Source organism: Oncorhynchus keta, chromosome 13 (assembly GCF_023373465.1).
Source record: "Oncorhynchus keta strain PuntledgeMale-10-30-2019 chromosome 13, Oket_V2, whole genome shotgun sequence".
Lineage (NCBI taxonomy): Eukaryota > Metazoa > Chordata > Actinopteri > Salmoniformes > Salmonidae > Oncorhynchus > Oncorhynchus keta.
Window position 1 is genome coordinate 8,436,659 of NC_068433.1, and position 27,403 is coordinate 8,464,061.

General features: G+C 42.2%; 1 protein-coding gene across 8 annotated transcripts in view; it reads left to right on the top strand.

The window, feature by feature from the left end:
* The window catches only part of arap2 (ArfGAP with RhoGAP domain, ankyrin repeat and PH domain 2), a 272,636-nt gene that overhangs the window by 199,978 nt on the left and 45,255 nt on the right, over window positions 1–27,403 (top strand). For all 8 annotated transcript variants that reach the window (XR_008062416.1, XR_008062417.1, XR_008062418.1 and 5 more), the window contains exons 19-24: window positions 14,259–14,322; window positions 15,176–15,339; window positions 15,531–15,743; window positions 15,985–16,090; window positions 23,841–23,988; window positions 26,247–26,324. Coding sequence is in view for 1 of the 8 variants with exons in the window: in XM_052459291.1 (XP_052315251.1) it covers window positions 14,259–14,322; window positions 15,176–15,339; window positions 15,531–15,743; window positions 15,985–16,090; window positions 23,841–23,988; window positions 26,247–26,324 (773 nt within the window). In the remaining 7 variants the exon portion in view is untranslated. The remainder of the gene's footprint in view (window positions 1–14,258; window positions 14,323–15,175; window positions 15,340–15,530; window positions 15,744–15,984; window positions 16,091–23,840; window positions 23,989–26,246; window positions 26,325–27,403) is intronic.

The window sequence follows — 27,403 nt, forward strand, 5'->3', positions numbered from 1 at the left end:
TAGTTATCATCTTGACCCTGCCTGGTATTAGTTATCATCTTGACCCTGCCTGGAGTTAGTTATCATCTTGACCCTGCCTGGAGTTAGTTATCATCTTGACCCTGCCTGGTATTAGTTATCATCTTGATCCTGCCTGGAGTTAGTTATCATCTTGACCCTGCCTGGCATTAGTTATCATCTTGACCCTGCCTGGCATTAGTTATCATCTTGACCCTGCCTGGCATTAGTTATCATCTTGACCCTGCCTGGCATAAGTTATCATCTTGACCCTGCCTGGCATTAGTTATCATCTTGACCCTGCCTGGCATTAGTTATCATCTTGACCCTGCCTGGCATTAGTTATCATCTTGACCCTGCCTGGCATTAGTTATCATCTTGACCCTGCCTGGAGTTAGTTATCATCTTTGAAGTGGCACCGTCTCTCTCCGCTGGCATGTGGACATCTCCACGCTACGGTGGAAAGAGTGAGCCCTCCTCCTTCTGAGAGATAGTCGCCACACTACAGTCGTCTTTATAAGTCTACTCAGCAGAGAGCGAAGAAGTTGCCCAGTGGGTATGTCAGCCATGTCGGGGAGAAGTTCACACGGAGTTGGCAGCCAACGAGACTTGCAAAATGTCAATTGATTGCAGCAGAATTATGTTTATGGGCAGGAAAATAAATCAATCAATCAGTCTCTTTAATCCGTTTAAGGCTTACTGTAGATCAAATCGGAACGTCGCTGCATTCCCGCCACCCCTCCTCTTACCTGGGGTGGGATTAGGGCGCTGGGAGCTGCCATGGCTTTCCTGATTCTCCCGGGAACCCTGAAATCCATGTTTGTCACAGACGGGAAGCTTCAGAGGTACCAGAGGGGCTCTCTGTGTTCTCTTACGGGAAGAAACGCTTTGGAATCTGAGTTGAATGTAAGGAACCCCATCCTGTGACATAGACTTTGCACCCATTAGTAACACTGTGAAACCACAACCAGGAGGGTTGCCGCAGTGTACCACAGAAAGATCAGACATTTGTTTGACAGTTTAGAGGCATTGGGATGTTCACTAGACAACTAACCAGCAGCTGTACTGCTTTAGAAATGTCACTCTGGCTCCAGTTTGGAGTCAGCGTAGTCTAGTGGTTAGAGTGTTGTGACCGGAAGGTTGTGAGTTCAAACCCCTGAGCTGACAAGGTACAAATCTGTCGTTCTGCTCTGAACAGGCAGTTAACCCACTGTTCCCAGGCCGTCATTGAAAATAACTGACTCGCCTGGTTAAATAAAGGTAAAATTAAAAACAAACTTTTTTTTATAATAGTGGGGTTCAATTATTGACACCCTTGATAAAGATGAGCAATAATGACTGTAAACTAAAAAATAATTCAAAGGTTAGCATGTAATATCATACCCCCATGACACGCTAACCTCTCACCATTACCAATAACAGGGGAGGTTAGCATGTAATATCATACCCCCATGACATGCTAACCTCTCACCATTACCAATAACAGGGGAGGTTAGCATGTAATATCATACCCCCATGACATGCTAACCTCTCACCATTACCAGTAACAGGGGAGGTTAGCATGTAATATCATACCCCCATGACACGCTAACCTCTCACCATTACCAGTAACAAGGGATGTTAGCATGTAATACCATACCCCCATGGCATGCTAATAATCTCTCACCATTACCAATAACAGGGGAGGTTAGCATGTAATATCATACCCCCATGGAATGCTAACCTCTCACCATTATCAATAACAGGGGAGGTTAGCATGTAATATCATACCCCCATGACACGCTAACCTCTCACCATTATCAATAACAGGGGAGGTTAGCATGTATTATCATACCCCCATGACATGCTAACCTCTCACCATTATCAATAACAGGGGAGGTTAGCATCATACCCCCATGACATGCTAACTTCTCACCATTACCAATAACAGGGGAGGTTAGCATGTATTATCATACCCCAATGACATGCTAACCTCTCACCATTACCAGTAACAGGTGAGGTTAGCATGTAATACCATACCCCCATGACATGCTAACCTCTCACCATTACCAATAACAGGGGAGGTTAGCATCATAGCCCCATGACATGCTAACCTCTCACCATTGCCAATAACAGGGGAGGTTAGCATGTAATATCATACCCCCATGACATGCTAACCTCTCACCATTACCAATAACAGGGGAGGTTAGCATCATAGCCCCAAGACATGCTAACCTCTCACCATTACCAGTAACAGGTGAGGTTAGCATGTAATACCATACCCCCATGACATGCTAACCTCTCACCATTACCAATAACAGGGGAGGTTAGCATCATAGCCCCAAGACATGCTAACCTCTCACCATTACCAGTAACAGGTGAGGTTAGCATGTAATACCATACCCCCATGACATGCTAACCTCTCACCATTACCAATAACAGGGGAGGTTAGCATGTAATACCATACCCCCATGACATGCTAACCTCTCACCATTACCAGTAACAAGGGAGGTTAGCATGTCTTGGGTAAAAAAAATAGGGTGGTAATCTCTTCCCCAAATCAAACTCATATCAAATTTTATTGGTCACATACACATATTTAGCAGATGTTATTGCCGGTGTGGAGAAATGCTTGTGTTCCTAGCTCCAACCGTGCAGTAGTATCTAACAACTGACAACAATGCACACACCTGAAAGTAAAAGAATGGCATTTGTATTTTACCAAGGGTGTCAATAATTTAGGACCCCACACTACTGCACATAGTACCAGTCAATAGTTTGGATACACCGACAGTACTCATTCAAGGGTTTTTCTTTCTTGTTTACTATTTTCTACATGAGAGAGAATACAATAAAGTGATTAATGAAACTAATGATCTAGTTAAAGTTGTCATAGTGTATCTGATCTCAGTGTCCATCCCGTATTGCATAGTTAGAGTTAAGTTGTCATAGTGTTCTGATCTCAGTGTCCATCCCGTATTGCATAGTTAGAGTTAAGTTGCCATAGTGTTCTGATCTCAGTGTCCATCCCGTATTGCATAGTTAGTTGAGTTAAGTGTCCATTGTCATAGTGTATCTGATCTCAGTGTCCATCCCGTATTGCATAGTTAGAGTTAAGTTGTCATAGTGTTCTGATCTCAGTGTCCATCCCGTATTGCATAGTTAGAGTTAAGTTGTCATAGTGTTCTGATCTCAGTATCCATCCATAGTTAGAGTTAAGTTGTCATAGTGTTCTGTATCCTGTATAGTGCATAGTTAGAGTTAGTGTCCATCCCGTATTGCATAGTTAGAGTTAAGTTGTCATAGTGTTCTGATCTCAGTGTCCATCCCGTATTGCATAGTTAGAGTTAAGTTGTCATAGTGTTCTGATCTCAGTGTCCATCCCGTATTACATAGTTAGAGTTAAGTTGTCATAGTGTTCTGATCTCAGTGTCCATCCCGTATTGCATAGTTAGAGTTAAGTTGTCATAGTGTTCTGATCTCAGTGTCCATCCCGTATTGCATAGTTAGAGTTAAGTTGTCATAGTGTTCTGATCTCAGTGTCCATCCCGTATTGCATAGTTAGAGTTAAGTTGTCATAGTGTATCTGATCTCAGTGTCCATCCCGTATTGCATAGTTAGAGTTATAGTGTTCTGATTGCCATAGTGTTCTGATCTCAGTGTCCATCCCGTATTGCATAGTTAGAGTTAAGTTGCCATAGTGTTCTGATCTCAGTGTCCATCCCGTATTGCATAGTTAGAGTTAAGTTGTCATAGTGTATCTGATCTCAGTGTCCATCCCGTATTGCATAGTTAGAGTTAAGTTGCCATAGTGTATCTGATCTCAGTGTCCAGTTAGAGTTAAGTTGCCATAGTGTTCTGATCTCAGTGTCCATCCCGTATTGCATAGTTAGAGTTAAGTTGCCATAGTGTTCTGATCTCAGTGTCCATCCCGTAGTTTGCATAGTTAGAGTTAAGTTGTCATAGTGTATCTGATCTCAGTGTCCATCCCGTATTGCATAGTTAGAGTTAAGTTGCCATAGTGTTCTGATCTCAGTGTCCATCCCGTATTGCATAGTTAGAGTTAAGTTGCCATAGTGTTCTGATCTCAGTGTCCATCCCATAGTTAGAGTTAAGTTGTCATAGTGTATCTGCATAGTTAGAGTTAAGTTGCCATAGTGTTCTGATCTCAGTGTCCATCCCGTATTGCATAGTTAGAGTTAAGTTGTCATAGTGTTCTGATCTCAGTGTCCATCCCATATTATGTCCAAGATGGCGTAGCAATCGGACGTGTGTTTTGTCTTGTCCCGTCCTGTCTAGTGTAAATATAGTTTTCTTCGTTTTTTTTCTGTATATATTTCGTACATATTTTAATCTCACTTTCAAACTAGAGCTGAATATACTCTCCTGCAACCCGCATCACCCAATGTGGTACGGATCTGCTTTTTCTATACTTTACTTTAGAACCGTCAGAAGCTAGCCAGCTAACTAGCTACTACTCAGTTAGCCATTGCTAGCGGTCTTCAAAGCTAACTAGGACACCAGCGCGACATCAACCCAGAGCATATCAGACTGCTCTTTCTCTACCACATCTCCGGATTCCTACCGCAAGCTCTGAACCTTTACACCGGATCATCGCAACTAGCTAGCTGCAATCCGAGTGGCTACTCCTGGCTAACGTCTCTGTCCCAAAACAAGCTACAGTTAGCCTTGAGCTAAGCCCATCTCCCGACTAGCCGAAGAGGCCCAACAATACCTCTTTTGCCAATTGGCCTGGACCCTTTACTGCCGACACGGAGCCCCGCCGATCCATCACGACTGGTCCGCCGACATAATCGTCCGAGGTGGTTTCAACAGGCTTTTTCGTTGCGACATCGCCAAAGATCCATCTGCTGGCCAAGGCCCGCGAGCTTTCTGAAACGCTGTGTCTCCAGCTCACCCAGCGCACTAGAGCTCCTGTAGCATACTCCTGGGCTACAATTACCCGGGCCCACGACCGGTCTGTCGATGTCACCGCAAGAAGAGGAATAAACAGACTCACCCCATCGCGACGTCCCCCAAAGGTTAGCTCTCTAGCCCTCGCTATCTCCCTGCTTGCTAATTCGGCCTGCTAACGGTTAGCTTGTCTAGCCCGGGCCTACGAACTGTTAGCTTGTTAGCACAGGCCTGCTAACCATCTGGCTCACTGCGTTCTAAACACTCTGAACCCATTTACTTTCTATCTCTCTTTGATTTTTATTTTGTTTATACCTTCCGGAAACCTGCCTCACCCACTGTGATACGGAATCGCTATCACCTTTAATTTTTATTTTATTTTTATGACACACTCAAGAACCTCCAGACGCTAACCAGCTAACTAGCTACAAGCTATTTAGTCATTGTTAGTTTTTTTTTAAAACCTGGATAACACTCGCCAGCCCAGCTTCCCTGCCCATCCACCGCTGCCCCTGGACACTGATCTCTTGGCTACATAGCTGACGCACGCTGGACTGTCCATTAATCACGGTACTCCATTCTGCTTGTTTGTTTTATCTGTCGACCCAGTTGCCTAGTCAACGCCATTTTACCTGCTGTTTGTTGTGCTAGCTGATTAGCCTCGCCTACTGTTTTTAGCTAGCTTTCCCAATTCAACACCTGTGATTACTGTATGCCTCGCTGTATGTCTCTCCCAAATGTCAATATGCCTTGTATACTGTTGTTCAGGTTAGTTATCATTGTTTTAGTTCACAATGGAGCCCCTAGATCCACTCTGCATACCCCTGTTACCTCCTTTGTCCCACCCCCACACATGCGGTGACCTCACCCATTACAACCAGCATGTCCAGAGATACAACCTCTCTCATCATCACCCAGTGCCTGGGCTTACCTCCGCTGTACCCGCACCCCACCATACCCCTGTCTGCGCATTATGCCCTGAATATATTCTACCATGCCCAGAAACCTGCTCCTCTTATCCTCTGCCCCCAACGCTCTAGGCGACCAGTTTTGATAGCCTTTAGCCGCACCCTCATACTACTCCTTCTCTGTTCCGCGGGTGATGTGGAGGTAAACCCAGGCCCTGCATGTCCCCAGGTACCCTCATTTGTTGACTTCTGTGATCGAAAAGTCTTGGTTTTATGCATGTCAACATCAGAAGCCTCCTCCCTAAGTTTGTTTTACTCACTGCTTTAGCACACTCTGCTAACCCTGATGTCCTTGCCGTGTCTGAATCCTGGCTCAGGAAGGCCACCAAAAATTCAGAGATTTCCATACCCAACTATAACATCTTCCGTCAAGATAGAACTGCCAAAGGGGGCGGAGTCGCAGTCTACTGCAGAGATAGCCTGCAAAGTAATGTCATACTTTCCAGGTCCATACCCAAACAGTTTGAACTACTAATTTTGAAAATTACTCTCTCCAGAAACAAGTCTCTCACTGTTGCCGCCTGCTACCGACCCCCGTCAGCTCCCAGCTGTGCCCTGGACACCATTTGTGAATTGATCGCCCCCATCTAGCTTCAGAGTTTGTCCTGTTAGGTGACCTAAACTGGGATATGCTTAACACCCCGGCAGTCCTACAATCTAAGCTAGATGCCCTCAATCTCACGCAAATCATCAAGGAACCCACCAGGTACAACCCTAACTCTGTAAACAAGGGCACCCTCATAGACGTCATCCTGACCAACTGGCCCTCCAAATATACCTCCGCTGTCTTCAACCAGGATCTCAGCGATCACTGCCTCATCGCCTGTATCCGCCACGGAGCCGCAGTCAAACGACCACCCCTCATCACTGTCAAACGCTCCCTAAAACACTTCTGTGAGCAGGCCTTTCTAATCGACCTGGCCCGTGTATCCTGGAAGGACATTGACCTCATCCTGTCAGTTGAGGATGCCTGGTCATTCTTTAAAAGTAACTTCCTCACCATTTTGGATAAGCATGCTCCGTTCAAAAAATGCAGAACCAAGAACAGATACAGCCCTTGGTTCACTCCAGACCTGACTGCCCTCGACCAGCACAAAAACATCCTGTGGCGGACTGCAATAGCATCGAATAGCCCCCGTGATATGCAACTGTTCAGGGAAGTCAGGAACCAATACACGCAGTCAGTCAGGAAAGCTAAGGCCAGCTTCTTCAGGCAAAAGTTTGCATCCTGTAGCTCCAACTCCAAAAAGTTCTGGGACACTGTGAAGTCCATGGAGAACAAGAGCACCTCCTCCCAGCTGCCCACTGCACTGAGGCTAGGAAACACGGTCTCCACCGATAAATCCATGATTATCGAAAACTTCAATAAGCACTTCTCAACGGCTGGCCATGCCTTCCGCCTGGCTACTCCAACCTCGGCCAACAGCTCCGCCCCCGTAGTTCCTCACCCAAGCCTCTCCAGGTTCTCCTTTATCCAAATCCAGATAGCAGATGTTCTGAAAGAGCTGCAAAACCTGGACCCGTACAAATCAGCTGGGCTTGACAATCTGGACCCGCTATTTCTGAAACTATCTGCCGCCATTGTCGCAACCCCTATTACCAGCCTGTTCAACCTCTCTTTCATATCGTCTGAGATCCCCAAGGATTGAAAGCTGCCGCAGTCATCCCCCTCTTCAAAGGAGGAGACACCCTGGACCCAAACTGCTATAGACCTATATCCATCCTGCCCTGCCTATCTAAGGTCTTCGAAAGCCAAGTCAACAAACAGGTCACTGACCATCTCGAATCCCACCGTACCTTCTCCGCTGTGCAATCTGGTTTCCGAGCCGGTCACGGGTGCACCTCAGCCACACTCAAGGTACTAAATGATATCATAACCGCCATCGATAAAAGACAGTACTGTGCAGCCGTCTTCATCGACCTCGCCAAGGCTTTCGACTCTGTCAATCACCAAATTCTTATCGGCAGACTCAACAGCCTCGGTTTTTCGGATGACTGCCTTGCCTGGTTCACCAATTACTTTGCAGACAGAGTTCAGTGTGTCAAATCAGAGGGCAGGCTGTCCGGTCCTCTGGCAGTCTCTATGGGGGTGCCACAGGGTTCAATTCTCGGGCCGACTCTTTTCTCTGTATATATCAATGATGTTGCTCTTGCTGCGGGCGATTCCCTGATCCACCTCTACGCAGACGACACCATTCTATATACTTTCGGCCCTTCATTGGACACTGTGCTATCAAACCTCCAAACGAGCTTCAATGCCATACAGCACTCCTTCCGTGGCCTCCAACTGCTCTTAAACGCGAGTAAAACCAAATGCATGCTTTTCAACCGATCGCTGCCTGCACCCGCATGCCCGACTAGCATCACCACCCTGGATGGTTCCAACCTTGAATATGTGGACATCTATAAGTACCTAGGTGTCTGGCTAGACTGCAAACTCTCCTTCCAGACTCACATCAAACATCTCCAATCAAAAATCAAATCCAGAGTCGGCTTTCTATTCCGCAACAAAGCCTCCTTCACTCACGCTGCCAAGCTTACCCTAGTAAAACTGACTATCCTACCGATCCTCGACTTCGGCGATGTCATCTACAAAATGGCTTCCAACACTCTACTCAGCAAACTGGATGCAGTCTATCACAGTGCCATCCGTTTTGTCACTAAAGCACCTTATACCACCCACCACTGCGACTTGTATGCTCTAGTCGGCTGGCCCTCACTACATATTCGTCGCCAGACCCACTGGCTCCAGGTCATTTACAAGTCCATGCTAGGTAAAGCTCCGCCTTATCTCAGTTCACTGGTCACGATGGCAACACCCATCCGTAGCACGCGCTCCAGCAGGTGTATCTCACTGATCATCCCTAAAGCCAACACCTCATTTGGCCGCCTTTCGTTCCAGTACTCTGCTGCCTGTGACTGGAACGAATTGCAAAAATCGCTGAAGTTGGAGACTTTTATCTCCCTCACCAACTTCAAACATCAGCTATTCGAGCAGCTAACCGATCGCTGCAGCTGTACATAGTCTATAGGTAAATAGCTCACCCTTTTTCACCTACCTCATTCCCATACTGTTTTTATACTGTTTTTATTTATTTACTTTTCTGCTCTTTTGCACACCAATATCTCTACCTGTACATGCCCATCTGATCATTTATCACTCCAGTGTTAATCTGCAAATTGTATTATTCGCCTACCTCCTCATGCCTTTTGCACACATTGTATATAGACTGCCCATTTTTTTCTACTGTGTTATTGACTTGCTAATTGTTTACTCCATGTGTAACTCTGTTGTCTGTTCACACTGCTATGCTTTATCTTGGCCAGGTCGCAGTTGCAAATGAGAACTTGTTCTCAACTAGCCTACCTGGTTAAATAAAGGTGAAATAAAAATAAAATAAAAAAATTGCATAGTTAGAGTTAAGTTGCCATAGTGTATCTGATCTCAGTGTCCATCCCGTATTGCATAGTTAGAGTTAAGTTGTCATAGTGTTCTGATCTCAGTGTCCATCCTGTATTGCATAGTTAGAGTTAAGTTGTCATAGTGTTCTGATCTCAGTGTCCATCCCGTATTGCATAGTTAGAGTTAAGTTGTCATAGTGTTCTGATCTCAGTGTCCATCCCGTATTGCATAGTTAGAGTTAAGTTACCATAGTGTTCTGATCTCAGTGTCCATCCCGTATTGCATAGTTAGAGTTAAGTTGTCATAGTGTTCTGATCTCAGTGTCCATCCTGTATTGCATAGTTAGAGTTAAGTTGCATAGTGTTCTGATCTCAGTGTGTTTGATCTAGTGTTCTGTCCATCCCCGTATTACATAGTTAGAGTTAAGTTGTCATAGTGTTCTGATCTCAGTGTCCATCCCGTATTGCATAGTTAGAGTTAAGTTGTCATAGTGTTCTGATCTCAGTGTCCATCCCGTATTGCATAGTTAGAGTTAAGTTGTCATAGTGTATCTGATCTCAGTGTCCATCCCGTATTGCATAGTTAGAGTTAAGTATGGTGTAGTCTGTCATAGTGTATCTGATCTCAGTGTCCATCCCGTATAGTGTAGTGTTCTGATCTAGTTAGAGTTAAGTTGCCATAGTGTTCTGATCTCAGTGTCCATCCCGTATTGCATAGTTAGAGTTAAGTTGCCATAGTGTTCTGATCTCAGTGTCCATCCCGTATTGCATAGTTAGAGTTAAGTTGTCATAGTGTTCTGATCTCAGTGTCCATCCTGTATTGCATAGTTAGAGTTAAGTTGCCATAGTGTTCTGATCTCAGTGTCCATCCCGTATTGCATAGTTAGAGTTAAGTTGTCATAGTGTTCTGATCTCAGTGTCCATCCCGTATTGCATAGTTAGAGTTAAGTTGTCATAGTGTTCTGATCTCAGTGTCCATCCTGTATTGCATAGTTAGAGTTAAGTTGTCATAGTGTTCTGATCTCAGTGTCCATCCCGTATTGCATAGTTAGAGTTAAGTTGTCATAGTGTTCTGATCTCAGTGTCCATCCCGTATTGCATAGTTAGAGTTAAGTTGTCATAGTGTATCTGATCTCAGTGTCCATCCCGTATTGCATAGTTAGAGTTAAGTTGTCATAGTGTATCTGATCTCAGTGTCCATCCTGTATTGCATAGTTAGAGTTAAGTTGTCATAGTGTATCTGATCTCAGTGTCCATCCCGTATTGCATAGTTAGAGTTAAGTTGTCATAGTGTTCTGATCTCAGTGTCCATCCCGTATTGCATAGTTAGAGTTAAGTTGTCATAGTGTTCTGATCTCAGTGTCCATCCTGTATTGCATAGTTAGAGTTAAGTTGTCATAGTGTTCTGATCTCAGTGTCCATCCTGTATTGCATAGTTAGAGTTAAGTTGCCATAGTGTTCTGATCTCAGTATCCATCCCGTATTGCATAGTTAGAGTTAAGTTGTCATAGTGTTCTGATCTCAGTGTCCATCCCGTATTGCATAGTTAGAGTTAAGTTGTCATAGTGTATCTGATCTCAGTGTCCATCCCGTATTGCAAGATGTTCATTCACTCTGCCCAGAGTGGTTGAAAAAGCGCTTTGGTGATGAGATTTCACTTCTTTATGTTATAAAAAAGTGTATTTTTACTAAGGCAAATATGATTCTTCATGTTCTCAATTGTTCAGTGGAGTCTTTCTCTAACATATCGTCAACATTAAATTCAAAAAGTCAGATTTGGTTACTTCATACATCCGATACTAAGCAAGGAGCTCTGTTGACAAGAAGCTGCAACTTCTAAGGGTTGACATGGTGTGGTGGTTATCTGCAAAGATGTTTCTGCGAGTCGCAAAAACGGTAAATTAGCGTGACACGAGCTGAATTACGTGTAAAAGGCTTTGATAATTAAAGCTTGCGGTACGCTCCGTTGACATTTCACAGAGATAAGCTTGTTATTGTGAGAAAAATTTGAAGAAGAATACTCATTTCACGTTAATATGAAGAGCATATACTAAAATATGAAAATACTACATGTCGTGCGTCAAAATCGATATGTATCTTACCTCTATATTGTTTTATGTCCTACGGATTCGAGAAGAAATATGACGAGTTCAACAGCCTGTCAATTAGCATTAACTCTCACACAGCAACCAGCCTAGCTGACTCAATGCTATTTTACACATTTTTATTTCATTTATTTTTTTACCACTTTTAATCTCTTGCCTACATTCATTTAGTCGCCCAATTTTGGCTACAAGGGTAAAAACTCCAATAACTTTGAGGTGTGGACTATTGGTTTTCGTAGACAAGCGTCTACACAACTCGCATATTATTGTACCCAATGGTCAAAAGATTAGTTTTGATTGGTTGTTTCAGAACAAGATAAGTACACCATCAACATATTTGATTCAGTATTTGTGACAGGGGTGTAGTTTGTAAAACAGTGTTTTATTCTTCCGAAATTGTCACTGGCCAACAAGTAAATTAAACAACTAGTGCAAGGGACATTGGAGTGAGCCGGAGTACCAGCCCCTGATTCATCAAAGATAGAATCACTCCAATGATACCCATTAGCAAAACCAGAAATATGCGACTCTCTCTCTCTCTCTCTCTCTCTCTCTCTCTCTCTCTCTCTCTCTCTCTCTCTCTCTCTCTCTCTCTCTATCTCTCTCTCTCTCTCTCTCTCTCTCTCTCTCTCTCTCTATCTCTCTCTCTCTCTCTCTCTCTCTCTCTCTCTCTCTCTCTCTCTCTCTCTCTCTCTCTCTCTCTATCTCTCTCTCTCTATCTCTCTATCTCTATCTCTCTCTCTATCTCTCTCTCTCTCTCTCTCTCTCTCTCTCTCTCTCTCTCTCTCTCTCTCTCTCTCTCTCTCTCTCTCTCTCTCTCTCTCTCTCTACCACACAGCACATATTGGTTGTAAATAATAGAATAATTCACCTCGTCTTGTCAGCGAGGTCACAGTTGATTTCCAGGCCTTTAATACACATCATTGCTGTGTGATAATGTCGACTGTTGTTACCTTAAAACATTTTGTTTTTCTCAGAAGAATGAAGAATGAAAGAAGCTAAAGTATATCAAGCACTTTTTTTAAAAAATTTTTTACAGGCTTGAATCCCAATACTAATTACAGGCCTACAAGGCCGCAGAGTTAGCTTCCTTATCCCAGAAGCATAAAATATAATAACATATCCTCGGCGAGAGCCGAGAGGTGGATAAAGGGATTTTGATGTGTTTGTTGCATTTACCTGATAACACTGTTTTATTAAATAAAATCTTCTCAAGTCAATAACAATCTCTGAAGCTTCTGGGTTGTTGTTTTTTCACCGCAGGTTGCTGGAAACAGAGCTAAATTCCTTGCCCTTGAAACTCTGCCAAACACAACATCAGCACATCATTTGCCACCAGAGAGTGTGTGGAGATTAGTTGTTTTGCCTGTTTACCTCCATATTGTATTGAGAGTTTGTAGCCTAGCGGTTAAGAGCGTTGGTCCAGTAACCAAAATGACGCTGCTTCAAATCCCCGAGCCGACGAGGTGAAAAATCTGTCGATGTGCCCTCGAGCAAGGCACTTAACCCTAAATGCTCCTGTAAGTCTGTTACCTGTGGGTTTATATGATCTCCTTGCAATGCTTGACAGTAAAGCAGATCGGATTGTTCTAAAATATAGTGTAGCTTGTAGCTTGTGGCCAATATGAAACTGAATAAATAGAAGAGAAGGAGATTCATGGGTGCGAAAATAATTGGCATGTTGTAGGACATCCAAGTTGTGCTGTGTACTGTGTGTGTGTGTGTATGTGTGTGTGTGTGTGTGTGTGTGTGTGTGTGTGCTGTGTGTGTGTGTGTGTGTGTGTGTGTGTGTGTGTGTGTGTGTGTGTGTGTGTGTGTGTGTGTGTGTGTGTGTGTGTGTGTGTGTGTGTGTGTGTGTGTGTGTGTGTGTGTGTGTGTACTGTGTGTGTGTGTGTGTGGAGGAGGAAGATTTATGGAGAAGGGGGTAGGGGTGTGTAGAATAATACAAACCAGTGCGATCTGATTTGGCACCACCCAGGCCAACACATTGTAACAGCTGACGACCAGTGACACCCAGGCTTCAAGCCCCAGTTCCCCCTACTGAGTGAACCTCACGCAGATACATCAATAAGACAACGACCAAATGCATACAGTAGTGTCGGCTACACAGCAACAGGAAAATGTTACTTACTCTAGTGTGCAGCATTTATGGTAGCCGCCACAATCACTCGCTTAGATTTCCTCTTTTTTATTTATTTTATTTTTTTATTTCACCTTTATTTAACCAGGTAGGCTAGTTGAGAACAAGTTCTCATTTGCAACTGCGACCTGGCCAAGATAAAGCATAGCAGTGTGAACAGACAACACAGAGTTACACATGGAGTAAACAATTAACAAGTCAATAACACAGTAGAAAAAAAGGGGAGTCTATATACATTGTGTGCAAAAGGCATGAGGAGGTAGGCGAATAATTACAATTTTGCAGGTTAACACTGGAGTGATAAATGATCAGATGGTCATGTACAGGTAGAGATATTGGTGTGCAAAAGAGCAGAAAAGTAAATAAATAAAAACAGTATGTCTCGTTCCCCCTGTTTTCTGTTGTCCGAGCAGATCTGCAAAGCTACACATCTGGTGTGCAGCTTTGTTTACGACAACAGCTTCTAGAAGGAACACTTTCCCTCCCATATAGCGAGGAATACGCTATACGTGCAGTGTAGCTGTGCTTTGTTTCAGCGTTGTTTCAGAGTTGTTTTAGAGTTGTTTCAGAGTTGTTTTAGAGTTGTTTCAGAGTTGTTTTAGAGTTGTTTCAGAGTTGTTTTAGAGTTGTTTCAGCGTTGTTTCAGCGTTGTTTCAGAGTTGTTTTAGAGTTGTTTCAGCGTTGTTTCAGAGTTGTTTCAGCGTTGTTTCAGCGTTGTTTCAGAGTTGTTTCAGCGTTGTTCTCTTTTCTCAGCTGTTTCCACCCATGTAGAAGGTGAGGAGAGGATCCGAGTGCTGTTGATGGTGGAGGGTGGAAGGTATGTGTATCTGTGGTTTGATTGGCTGCTTTGCAGGTTTGACATCGTGTTCTGATGTGTGTATTTTACATTGCAGTGTTTTCCCTATATTCATTTAGCAATGTGGCGGGCTGCTGCTGCTAAATCGTGTCCGCCACTTAAAAAAAATATGACAAAAATAAATATATATATACAGTATATTTTTAGTGTGAATTTAAACTACTAAAAGCATATTTAAAGTATGTAGACAAGATAATGGAGTATTTTTTAATTAGATCTTTGAGAATTAACAAACTCCAGAATAAAATCTTGACAGTCAGGGAGAATCTAAATTCCTAAAATGTCATGACATGAGGTCCACGTTGGTTGTCTGGGTCACTAAGCTTAATAGCATGGACAATGTGTCAAATACGTTTTAAAACGGCTCATTTTTGCTGTGTAGAATTGCATGAAATTAACTTTAAAAATAGATTTTCTTTCTCTTGGCCCCATGACAGAATGTGTATCATTGCAGGAAACTAGCTTCTAAACAAACATTTTCTCTCCGCCCCATGGCAAAACATTTAAAATGGCATGAAATCAGCTTTTAAACAGCAAAAGCGTCTGCTAAATGGCATATTATTAAAATGTTCTCTCTGCAGCCAAGAAGGAGGGCCTCAAAATGTTTGGGTCCGGAGACTGCGCCATTAGCCACGCCCACTAACTTTGCCACCTCTGCTGAAATAAATCGTAGGGGAAACACTGCAATGTTTGTGTTTGAGAATTAAATAGTTATTAGACATCTGTCAGTGTCTATTTTCCTAAAAATGCCGTATGGATGTATGTATCTCTGAGACATTTTTCGTTTGTCTGACTTTTTTCTGCTTTCGTACAGAACTGTGTACATCCATGGTTTCAACAAAGTCGACTTTGCGCTGTGGCACTCTGCGATCAAATTGGCCTCTGGTACGGACGGCAGGGCTCTAAGCAACCAGCAGCTGAGTAAAAAGGGCGTCCCCATCGTTGTGGACAGCTGCATAGCTTTTGTCACCCAGTACGGTGAGCATCTGGTCTCCCATTCAGGGACTGAGCAGGACCGACCCTACTTAGCTTCAGAGGCAAGCCAGCAGTTGGATGCAGGGTGGTATGCTGCTGGCTGAATACATGAGGGTTTGAGGACTTGTTTTCATGCTGTCTCTCTCTCTCCCTCTCCCTTCCTCCTTCCCCTACCTTTTCTCCCACTCCTTTAGGTCTGTGTCATCAGGGAATCTACAGCGTAGGTGGGGACCCGGGCCGTGTATCCCTGCTCCTGGGGGCCTTCAGGCAGGACGCCCGCAACGTGAAGCTCCATGTCCTGGAGCACCAGCTGGAGGACGTCGCTGACACCCTGAAGACCTTTCTGTCCCAGGCCGAGGACGCCTTGCTGACCAAGGAGCTCTACCCCTACTGGGTGTCTGCACTAGGTGTGTAGAGGCACAGATTACCTTTGATTGTTTAATATTGATGTAGAAATTATGCATATTTATATACCATTTGGGTCATTATGGGTCATTTGCTTTGGGTCAGTGTATCATCTCTAAAATTAATTAATTAATTATGGCCAACTTGTTTGAACATTAACTAAATAATTGTGTTATTGTAGCTTTATTTATATTTGTGGGTCTTTTGTTTTAATCAATGGCCTCCTTTCTTTGCTGAGTGAAGATGAGGAGGATGAGAAAAGGAGAGTGGAGAAGTACTCTAGATTTATCCAGAGTCTTCCCAAGATCAACAGATCCACCCTGACTGCTCTGCTGCAACACCTCTACAGGTGAGGCTGCACACACACACACACACACACACACACACACACACACACACACACACACACACACACACACACACACACACACACACACACACACACACACACACACACACACACACAGACACAGACACACACAGACACAGACACACAAACACACACACACACAAACAGACACAGACACAGACACAGACACAGACACAGACACAGACACAGACACAGACACACACACACACACACACACACACACACACACACACACACACACACACACACACACAGACACACAGACACACAGACACACAGACACAAACACACAGACATATACACACAGACACACACACACAGAACAGTGTGTGTACAAACTGCAAAAATCCTCCGGTCAAAGCTACCCTACACTCATCATGTCACTGTTCCTTTCACTGTAATGCACTGTAGACACATTTTCAGACGAGTATTTCACTATAACAAGCACTTACGGACATGTAGGTCAAGTAGTTTGTCTGAAAAGGAGAGCCTGAATATTATACTATACTCTGAGTGTACAAAACATAAGAAACACCTTCCTAATTTTGAGTTGCGCCCCCTTTTACACTCAGAACAGCCTCAATACGTCGTGGCATGGACGACAAGGTGTTGAAAGCGTTCCACAGGGATGCTGGTCCACATTGACTGCAATGCTTGCCACAGTTGTGTCAAGTTGTTTGGATGTCCTTTGGGTGGTGGCCCATTCTTGATACACGCGGGAAACATACCTCGTTCAAAGGCACTTAAATCTTTTGTTTTGCACAATCACCCTCTGAATACACAATCCACGTCTCAATTGTCTCAAAGTTTAAAAAGCCTTCTTTAACCTGTCTCCTCCACCTTTGTCTACACTAATTTGAAGTGGATTAAACAAGTGACATCAATAAGGGATCATAGCTTTCACCTGGATTCACCCGGTCAGTATGTCATAGAAAGAGCAGGTGTTCTTAATGTTTTGTAACCTCAGTAGATATACCCTGATCATCATAATGTATACAGTACCAAGGGTTATTATTTATTTTTACTATTTTCCACATTGTAGAATAATAGTGAAGACATTAAAACAAACTATGAAATAACACATATGGAATCATGTGGTAACCAAGAAAGTGTTTAAAAAAAAAACTAAATATATTTTATATTTGAATTTTTCTTTGCCTTGTTGACTGCTTTTCACACTTCGCTTTAGTCTGAATATCATGATATTGTCACGCCCTGATCTTAGTTATCTTTGTTTACTTTATTATTTTGGTTAGGTCAAAGTGTGACAAGGTTGGTTTAGTTTTTATATTGTTTAGGTGTTTTTTGGCCTGTCTAGGTTTTTTGTATATCTATGGCGTTTAGTATGTCTAGGGGCGGCAGCGTGGCCTAGTGGTTAGAGCGTTGGACTAGTAACCGGAGGCTTGCGAGTTCAAACCCCTGAGCTGACAAGGTACAAATCTGTTGTTCTGCCCTTGAACAGGCAGTTAACCCACTGTTCCCAGGCCCTCATTGAAAATAAGAATGTGTTCTTAACTGACTTGCCTGGTTAAATAAAGGTAAAATTAAAAAAAATATGTAGGTCTGAATTGGTTCCCAATCAGAGACAGCTGTTTATTGTTGTCTCTGATTGGGGATCCTATTTAGGTTTTTTCATTTTGGTTTTGTGGGTTATTGTTGATGTGTAGTTGCATGTCAGCACTCATGTTCAAAGCTTCATGTTCGTTTTGTTGTTTTTGTTAGTTGTTTAGTGTTCTTCGTTTAAAAAAAAATGTTTTATTTATTCTTTGTCTCCTCGTTATGACGAACGTGACAGATATACAGTGGGGCAAAAAAGTATTTAGTCAGCCACCAATTGTGCAAGTTCTCCCACTTAAAAGGATGAGAGAGGCCTGTAATTTTCATCATTGGTACACTTTAACTATGACAGACAGAACGAGAAAAAAAGTATCCAGAAAATCACATTGTTGGATTTTTTATGAATTTATTTGCAAATTATGGTGGAAAATAAGTATTTGGTCAATAACCAAAGTGTATCTCAAAACTTTGTTATATACCCTTTGTTGGCAATGACAGAGGTCAAACGTTTTCTGTAAGTCTTCACAAGGTTTTCACACACTGCTGGTATTTTGGCCCATTCCTCCATGCAGATCTCCTCTAGAGCAGTGATGTTTTGGGGGCTGTTGCTGGGCAACACAGACTTTCAACTCTCTCCAAAGATTTTCTATGGTGTTGCGATCTGGAGACTTAGGTTGGAGTCATTAAAACGCGTTTTTCAAACACTCCACAAATGTCTTGTTAACAAACTATAGTTTTGCCAAGTCAGTTAGAACATCTACTTTGTGCATGACACAAGTCATTTTTCTAACAATTGTTTACAGACAGATTATTTCACTTATAATTCATTGTATCATAATTCCAGTGGGTCAGAAGTTTACATACACTAAGTTGACTGTGCCTTTAAACAGCTTGTAAAATTCCAGAAAATGATGTCATGGCTTTAGAAGCTTCTGATAGGCTAATTGACATCATTTGAGGTGTACCTGTGGATGTATTTCAATGCATACCATCAAACTCAGTGCCTCTTTGCTTGACATCATGGGAAAATCAAAAGAAATCAGCCAAGACATCAGAAAAATAATTATAGACCTCCACAAGTCTGGTTCATCCTTGGGAGTAATTTCCAAACACCTGAAGATACCGCGCTCATCTGTACAAACAATAGTACTCAAGTATAAACACCATGGGACCACGCAGCCGTCATACCCCTCAGGAAGGAAGCATTCTGTCTCTTAGAGATGAATGTACTTTGGTGAGTAAAGTGCAAATCAATCCCAGAACAACAGCAAAGGACCTTGTGAAGATGCTGGAGGAAACAGGTACAAAAGTATCTATATCCAGAGTTAAATTAGTCCTATATCGACATAACCTGAAAGGTCGCTCAGCAAGGAAGAAGCCACTGCTCCAAAACCACCATTAAAAAATCCAGACCACGGTTTGCAACTGCACATGGGAACAAAGATTGTACTTTTTGTAGAAATGTCCTTTGGTCTGATGAAATAAAAATAGAACTGTTTGGCCATAATGACCATAGTTATGTTTGGAGGAAAAAGGGGGAGGCTTGTAACTGAAGAACATCATCCCAACCGTGAAGCACGGGGGTGGCAGCAGCATGTTGTGTGGCTGCTTTGCTGCATGAGGGACTGGTGCACTTCACAAAATAGATGGCATCATGAGGCTGGAAAATCATGTGGTTATATTGAAGCAACATCTCAAGACATCAGTCAGGAAGTTAAAGCTTGGTTGCAAATGGGTCTTCCAAATGGACAATGACCCCAAGCATACTTCCATAAATGGCTTAAGGACAACAAAGTCAAGGTATTGGAGTTGCCATCACAACGTCCTGACCTCAATCCCATAGAAAATGTGTGGGCAGAACTAAAAAAGTGTGTGTGAGCAAGGAGGCCTACTAACCTGACTCAGTTACACCAGCTCTGTCAGGAGGAATGGGCCACAATTCACCCAACTTATTGTGGGAAGCTTGTGGAAGGCTACCTGAAACGTTTGACCCAAGTTAAACAATTTAAAGGTAATGCTACCAAATACTAATTGAGTGTATGTAAACTTCTGACACATTGGGAGTGTGATGAAAGAAATAAAAGCTGAAATAAATCATTATCTCAACTATTATTCTGACATTTCACATTCTTAAAATAAAGTGGTGATCCTAACTGACTTAAAACGGGGAATTTTTACTAGGATTAAATGTCAGGAATTGTGAAAAACTGAGTTTAAATGTATTTGGCTATGGTGTATGTAAACTTACAACTTCAGCTGTGTATATATATATATATATATTATGATCTTCAGACTATATATATATATGCATATATATATATATATATATATGTTGTAATATATATATGCTGTATATAGTCTGAATATCATAATATACATATCGTCTGAATTCCATACGCCATTTTTTCGTGGAATAAAAAACAGTTACATGGCACACACACACACACACACACACACACACACACACACACACACACACACACACACACACACACACACACACACACACACACACACACACACACACACACACACACACACACACAAACACACAGAACTGTGTGTGGGTGGTAAGTGAGACAACAACACAGACTTGGGCACACCGGCATAGCGATGCCACCTGTTCTTATTGACACTTCTAACCCACAATCCATTGCTCTGCAGTAGTCACTTAATTTACCCATAGCCCACTACAGTTAAAAAAAGTCAACATAAAAATGGTTCATGTAGATGTTGTTTTTTTCCCACCAGATTCTCACGGTTTACCAGACAGGGTTCAATCCAACATAAAATACCCCTGAGAACTAGTCTAGAACACATTCTCCCCCAATTCCACCCTTCTAGTAAAGTAGATATGGACATACAGTAGATACATCATATTTCTACTTCTGTTAGATACTGTAAATACTTCTAATTCACTTCAACTACTGGTCTGGTCTGATTTACATTTAAGTCATTTAGCAGACGCTCTTATCCAGAGCGACTTACAAATTGGTGCATACACCTTATGACATCCAGTGGAACAGCCACTTGCATCTAAATCTTTTTTTTTTGGGGGAGAAGGGAGGGGGTGAGAAGGATTACTTACCCTTACTTACCCTATCCTAGGTCTGATGAGGTCTTGCACACTGATGCTTAACAGCGCTGCTGTTCTGCTTCAAAGCCACAGTGTATTGATTGGATTATTGGTTGGATTATTAGTCGGACTATTATGGTAATGAGCAGATAGTTTGGAGAAGATTTCCACCCGTACCTTCTCATTGTTAACCTACAGATGTACGAGATACCAGACCCAGTCTGATGGAAGGCTAACTCTGGATATCTCTTCCGCCTCCACTGAGTCAATCTGCTTTTAGGTTTTGTGCACCTTACTCGTGGAGTAATCTCCGAGGCTCTTCTACAATGTGGTGCATCGAGGGCAATTCAAAAGGCTGATTGAGGACCTTTTTACCGACAAATGTGTTTGTTTTACATGCTTGTGTTTTGATTTCTGTGTATTGATGTGTATAGTGTATATTAATGTGTATATTGATGTGTATAGTGTATATTGATGTGTATAGTGTATATTGATGTGTATAGTGTATATTGATGTGTATATTGATGTGTATAGTGTATATTGATGTGTATAGTGTATATTGATGTGTATATTGATGTGTATAGTGTATATTGATGTGTATAGTGTATATTGATGTGTATAGTGTATATTGATGTGTATAGTGTATATTGATGTGTATATTGATGTGTATAGTGTATATTGATGTGTATAGTGTATATTGATGTGTATATTGATGTGTATAGTGTATATTGGTGTGTATAGTGTATATTGATGTGTATAGTGTATATTGATGTCTATAGTGTATATTGATGTGTATAGTGTATATTGATGTGTATAGTGTATATTGATGTCTATAGTGTATATTGATGTGTATAGTGTATATTGATTTGTATAGTGTATATTGATGTGTATAGTGTATATTGATGTGTATAGTGTATATTGATGTGTATAGTGTATATTGATGTGTATATTGATGTGTATAGTTTATATTGATGTGTATAGTGTATATTAATGTGTATAGTGTATATTAATGTGTATAGTGTATATTGATGTGTATAGTGTATATTGATGTGTATAGTGTATATTGATGTGTATATTGATGTGTATAGTGTATGTTGATGTGTATATTGATGTGTATAGTGTATATTGATGTGTATATTGATGTGTATAGTTTATATTGATGTGTATAGTGTATATTAATGTGTATAGTGTATATTAATGTGTATAGTGTATATTGATGTGTATAGTGTATATTGATGTGTTTTTATGTGTGTACAGGCATCATCATTTCTAAAAGAGACATTGTTCTCTGCATGTCTCCCTGTCAAAATAAAGGTGCAATGAAGTAGAAAATAATTAATTGGGGATTTTGCTGGAATTTGAACTGTGGCCTAGTTTAACATCTCCTACAGTTATTACCTAGACTGTGGCCTAGTTTAACATCTTCTACAGTCATTACCTAGACTGTGGCCTAGTTTAACATCTCCTACAGTCATTACCTAGACTGTGGCCTAGTTTAACATCTCCTACAGTCATTACCTAGACTGTGGCCTAGTTTAACATCTCCTACAGTCATTACCTAGACTGTGGCCTAGTTTAACATCTCCTACAGTCATTACCTAGACTGTGGCCTAGTTTAACATCTCCTACAGTCATTACCTAGACTGTGGCCTAGTTTATTATCTCCTACAGTCATTACCTAGAATGTGGCCTAGTTTAACATCTCCTACAGTCATTACCTAGACTGTGGCCTAGTTTAACATCTCCTACAGTCATTACCTAGACTGTGGCCAAGTTTAACATCTCCTACAGTCATTACCTAGACTGTGGCCAAGTTTAACATCTCCTACAGTTATTACCTAGACTGTGGCCTAGTTTAACATCTCCTGCAGTCATTACCTAGACTGTGGCCTAGTTTAACATCTCCTACAGTCATTACCTAGACTGTGGCCTAGTTTAACATCTCCTACAGTCATTACCTAGACTGTGGCCTAGTTTAACATCTCCTACAGTCATTACCTAGACTGTGGCCAAGTTTAACATCTCCTACAGTCATTACCTAGACTGTGGCCAAGTTTAACATCTCCTACAGTCATTACCTAGACTGTGGCCAAGTTTAACATCTCCTACAGTCATTACCTAGACTGTGGCCAAGTTTAACATCTCCTACAGTCATTACCTAGACTGTGGCCAAGTTTAACATCTCCTACAGTCATTACCTAGACTGTGGCCTAGTTTAACATCTCCTACAGTCATTACCTAGACTGTGGCCTAGTTTAACATCTCCTACAGTCATTACCTAGACTGTGGCCTAGTTTAACATCTCCTACAGTCATTACCTAGACTGTGGCCTAGTTTAACATCTCCTACAGTCATTACCTAGACTGTGGCCTGGTTTAACATCTCCTACAGTCATTACCTAGACTGTGGCCTGGTTTAACATCTCCTATAGTCATTACCTAGACTGTGGCCAAGTTTAACATCTCCTACAGTCATTACCTAGACTGTGGCCAAGTTTAACATCTCCTACAGTCATTACCTAGACTGTGGCCAAGTTTAACATCTCCTACAGTCATTACCTAGACTGTGGCCTAGTTTAACATCTCCTACAGTCATTACCTAGACTGTGGCCTAGTTTAACATCTCCTACAGTCATTACCTAGACTGTGGCCTAGTTTAACATCTCCTACAGTCATTACCTAGACTGTGGCCTAGTTTAACATCTCCTACAGTCATTACCTAGACTGTGGCCTAGTTTAACATCTCCTACAGTCATTACCTAGATTGTGGCCTGGTTTAACATCTCCTACAGTCATTACCTAGACTGTGGCCTAGTTTAACATCTCCTACAGTCATTACCTAGACTGTGGCCTAGTTTAACATCTCCTACAGTCATTACCTGGACTGTGACCAGGGAGTGTGTACATAGTTTGGTTGTTGAACGAGGGGGATATTGTGTGTGGCTATACTTTTAGGTGTGTGTGTTCCTGTGTGTGTTCCTGTGTGTGTATTTAAGCATTTGTGGGTTTATGTACTGTACTTACAGTATGTGTATGAGTCTGTGTCACCTACATGTGTGTTTATCAGTGTGTTCTCCTGTATCTCTATACTATGTAGGGTCCAGAGGTGCTCCCATATCAACCAGATGCAGACCAGAGACTTGGCCTGTGTGTTCTCCTCCTGTCTCTTCCAAACCGAGGGACAAACCACACCAGAGATCAGTGTGGTCCAAGACCTCATCACCAACTATGTACAACTTTTTGGGGTAAGTTTTATCTCTCTACCTGTCATATATACTGACCAAAAATATATATAAACGCAACATGTAAAGTGTTGGTCCCATGTTTTCATGAGCTGAAATAAAAGATCCCAGACATTTTCTATATGAACAAACATAATTATTCATCTCTCAAATTGTGCACAAATGTGTTTACATCTCTGTTAGTGAGCATCTCTACATTGCCAAGATAATCCATCCACCTGACAGGTGTAGTATATCAAGAAGCTGATTAAACAGCAGGATCATTACACAGGTGCACCTTCTGCTGGGCACAATAAAAGGCAACTCTAAAAGGTGCAGTTTTGTCACACAACACAATGCCACAGATGTCTCAAGTTCAATTACACAAGCGTGTAATTGGCCTGCTGACTGCAGTAATGTCCATCATTGCTGTTGCAAGAGAATTTGTTAATTTTTCTACCATAAGCCGCCTCCAACGTCCTTTTAAAGAATTTGGCAGTACCTCTAACCAGCCTTATAACCGGAGACCACGTGTAACGACACCAGCCCAGGACCTCCACATTCGGCTTCTTCACCTGCAGGGTCGTCTGAGACCAGCCACCAAGAAAGCTGATGAAACCGAGGGGGATTTCTGTCAGTAATAAAGCTCTTTTGTGGGGAAAAACTCATTCTGATTGGCTGGGCCTGGCTCCCCAGTGGGTGGGCCTGGCATGTGAAATCAATAGATTAGGGCCTAATTAATTGATTTCAATTGACTGATTTCCATATATGAAATGTTACTTAGAAAAATCGTTGAAATGGAAGCATTTTGTGTTTATATTTTCATTCAGTATACTTGAGTGTATTGACCTTGAAATAGTAAGTGTCTTACATAAAACAGTGTGTCTGAAACTTAAACCAGTGAGTGTCTAAAACAGTGAGTGTCTGAAACTTAAAACAGTGAGTGTCTAAAACAGTGAGTGCCTGAAACTTAAAACTTAAAACAGTGACTGTCTGAAACTTAAAACAGAGTTTCTGAAACTTAAAACAGTGAGATTTAAGTTTCAGAGCGTTATTAGTGTCACACTAATTATTCCGGGAACGCCTGGCTCCCTCTCTTTTTCCCACCTAGAGGAGGACTGTTCTCTCCATTCATCCCTCCATTCATCCTTCCATTCATCCTTCCATTCCCTCTTAATCAGGTTGGAATGCTGCTGTTGTTCGCATGACAAATACCCATTAAGCTGAACCAATGAGGACCCAATCTCAGTGAATACACACACCATCACCGTGGCATAAAATGAGTGAGATGTTCAAGCTAATTAGGAATGCCATTATGTGGTGGAATGCTGTGGATGTGGGCTTTTATCAGACCCCAACACACTGTGTGTGTGTTCACATTTGTGTGTATGTCTTTTCTCTCTCTCCAGTCTTCATTGCAATGCATAGCCCTGACAAAGCAAATTGTTCTCTGAAAGTGATGGGGGGTTAGAGTAAAAAGTTTAATTTTCTCTACCTCGCTTTGACGCTTTGAAACCACACAATGTGGAATTACAGTTGTGTCCGGTAACTTTAATTTAAGCTAAAAGGAACAAACTATAGTGATGGTCTACTGGAGTCATTTATTCAGCTGATAATAAACCACCCGGTAAACAATCCAGTTGAACTTCCTGAACTTCCCAATGCTCTAGTTCTTTCCTTTTAGCTTAAATTAAAGTTACTGGACACAACTAGAATTCCACATTGTGTGGTTCTATATAATTAAAGGGAATTTCTATTTTTACCCAAAATGTTATGTATGTCCTCTTATTTATTACATTTTTTATTTAACCTTTATTTAACTAGGCAAGTCAGTTAAGAACAAATTCTTATTTACAATGACTGCCTAGGAACAGTGGGCTAACTGCCTGTTCAGGGGCAGAACGACAGATTTTTACCTTGTCAGCGCGGGGATATCGATCTAGCAACCTTTCGGTTACTAGTCCAACACTCTAACCACTAGGCTACCACAGATATTATGTACAGAATATCTGTGTTTCTTCATGTGGACAGGGTTGATGTATTTACCTGTGTGTGTGTGTGTGTGTGTGTGTGTGTGTGTGTGTGTGTGTGCGTGTGCGTGTGCGTGTGCGTGTGTGTGTGTGTGTGTGTGTGTCTGTGTGTGTCTGTGTCTGTGTGTGTGTGTGTGCGTGTGCGTGCTGTGCGTGCGCGTGCGTGTGTCTGTGCTGTGTCTGTGTCTGTGTGCTGTGTCTGTGTCGTGTGCGTGTGTGTGTGTGTGTGTGTGTGTGTGTGTGTGTTACCAGGTCAACGAGGACCAACTCAAGCAGATGGAGAGTGAGAACAGTTTCATCACACGATGGAACGACAAGAAAGACACCACAGTAAGTCAACCTGTTTAGCTCCACTGACACACACAATCAGACCTCTGGACCGCTGTGTGTGTGTGTGTGTGTGTGTGTGTGTGTGTGTGTGTGTGTGTGTGTGTGTGTGTGTGTGTTAGCTGAGCTCTTAAGGTCAGAAATGCATTTTAACTGTCTTCCTGTTATGCAATGATTGAGGGAGGGAGGGTGTTGTTTGGACGGAGTCAGAGGGCAATGAGAGGGTTTGTATGCTTGTTCACCATTATAACTGTCTGCTACTTTATGCCTGGACGCATGTGCTGCAGGAAACTCTATGTTCAGATAACCTGGAAAACAAATTAATCTTCAAACCTTATGCTGCCTGCTGACGTTGAAAAGTGTTAGAACTAAGTGTTGAAAGTGGTTGAACAAAGTGTTGAAAGTGGTTTTTTCCTTTTTCTCCCCCCTTTAAGTTGGTTTCCAGAGGCTGTCAGAATGAATCTGGCCAATTGAACTAAAAGGTTAACGCTATTGTCGGAAAATTGCCCCCCGAAAACACAAGAGAGCTAGACAAATGTCTCGTACTAAAAGTGGAGGTTTTTAGTAACCTGGTAACAGGATTGAGAGACCAGAGGAAAGAGGAAAATAGACGTGTCAGATATTCAATTTAAAGCTTTTAGGAAAGACTGGCTCTCTCAGGGAGGGCGAGGAAGTTAAGGCTAGCTCTACCATGTGGTGGTGTTCATTGTTAGTGGCTTGCTGTGCAGCAGCGTGATTAGCCTAGTGCCTAGCCTAGCACCTGTTAGCTCAGGCTGTTGAGTTAGCTCTTAGAGTGGAGGGTACACACACAAACACACCCACTAGGATGGAGCTCTGTCCTTTGTGTTTCCCCTCCCTCTCTTCTCTTTCCGTTATTTTCTCCTCGACTTCATGCGTCAGAAAGCACTTTAAGTTCGAGTGAGGGCGCCAGAAAAACAACCCTCTTTGTTTTCTTTCCTCCCTCGTTCTCTCGTCTCTGGCTGAGTTAACTCAGTAAAGGTGGGCAGGCATATTTTTACTGCCAATTTGACTGGTGAACTGGCCACACTCCCAATGGCTGCCTGGTATTGTGGCGCAATAAT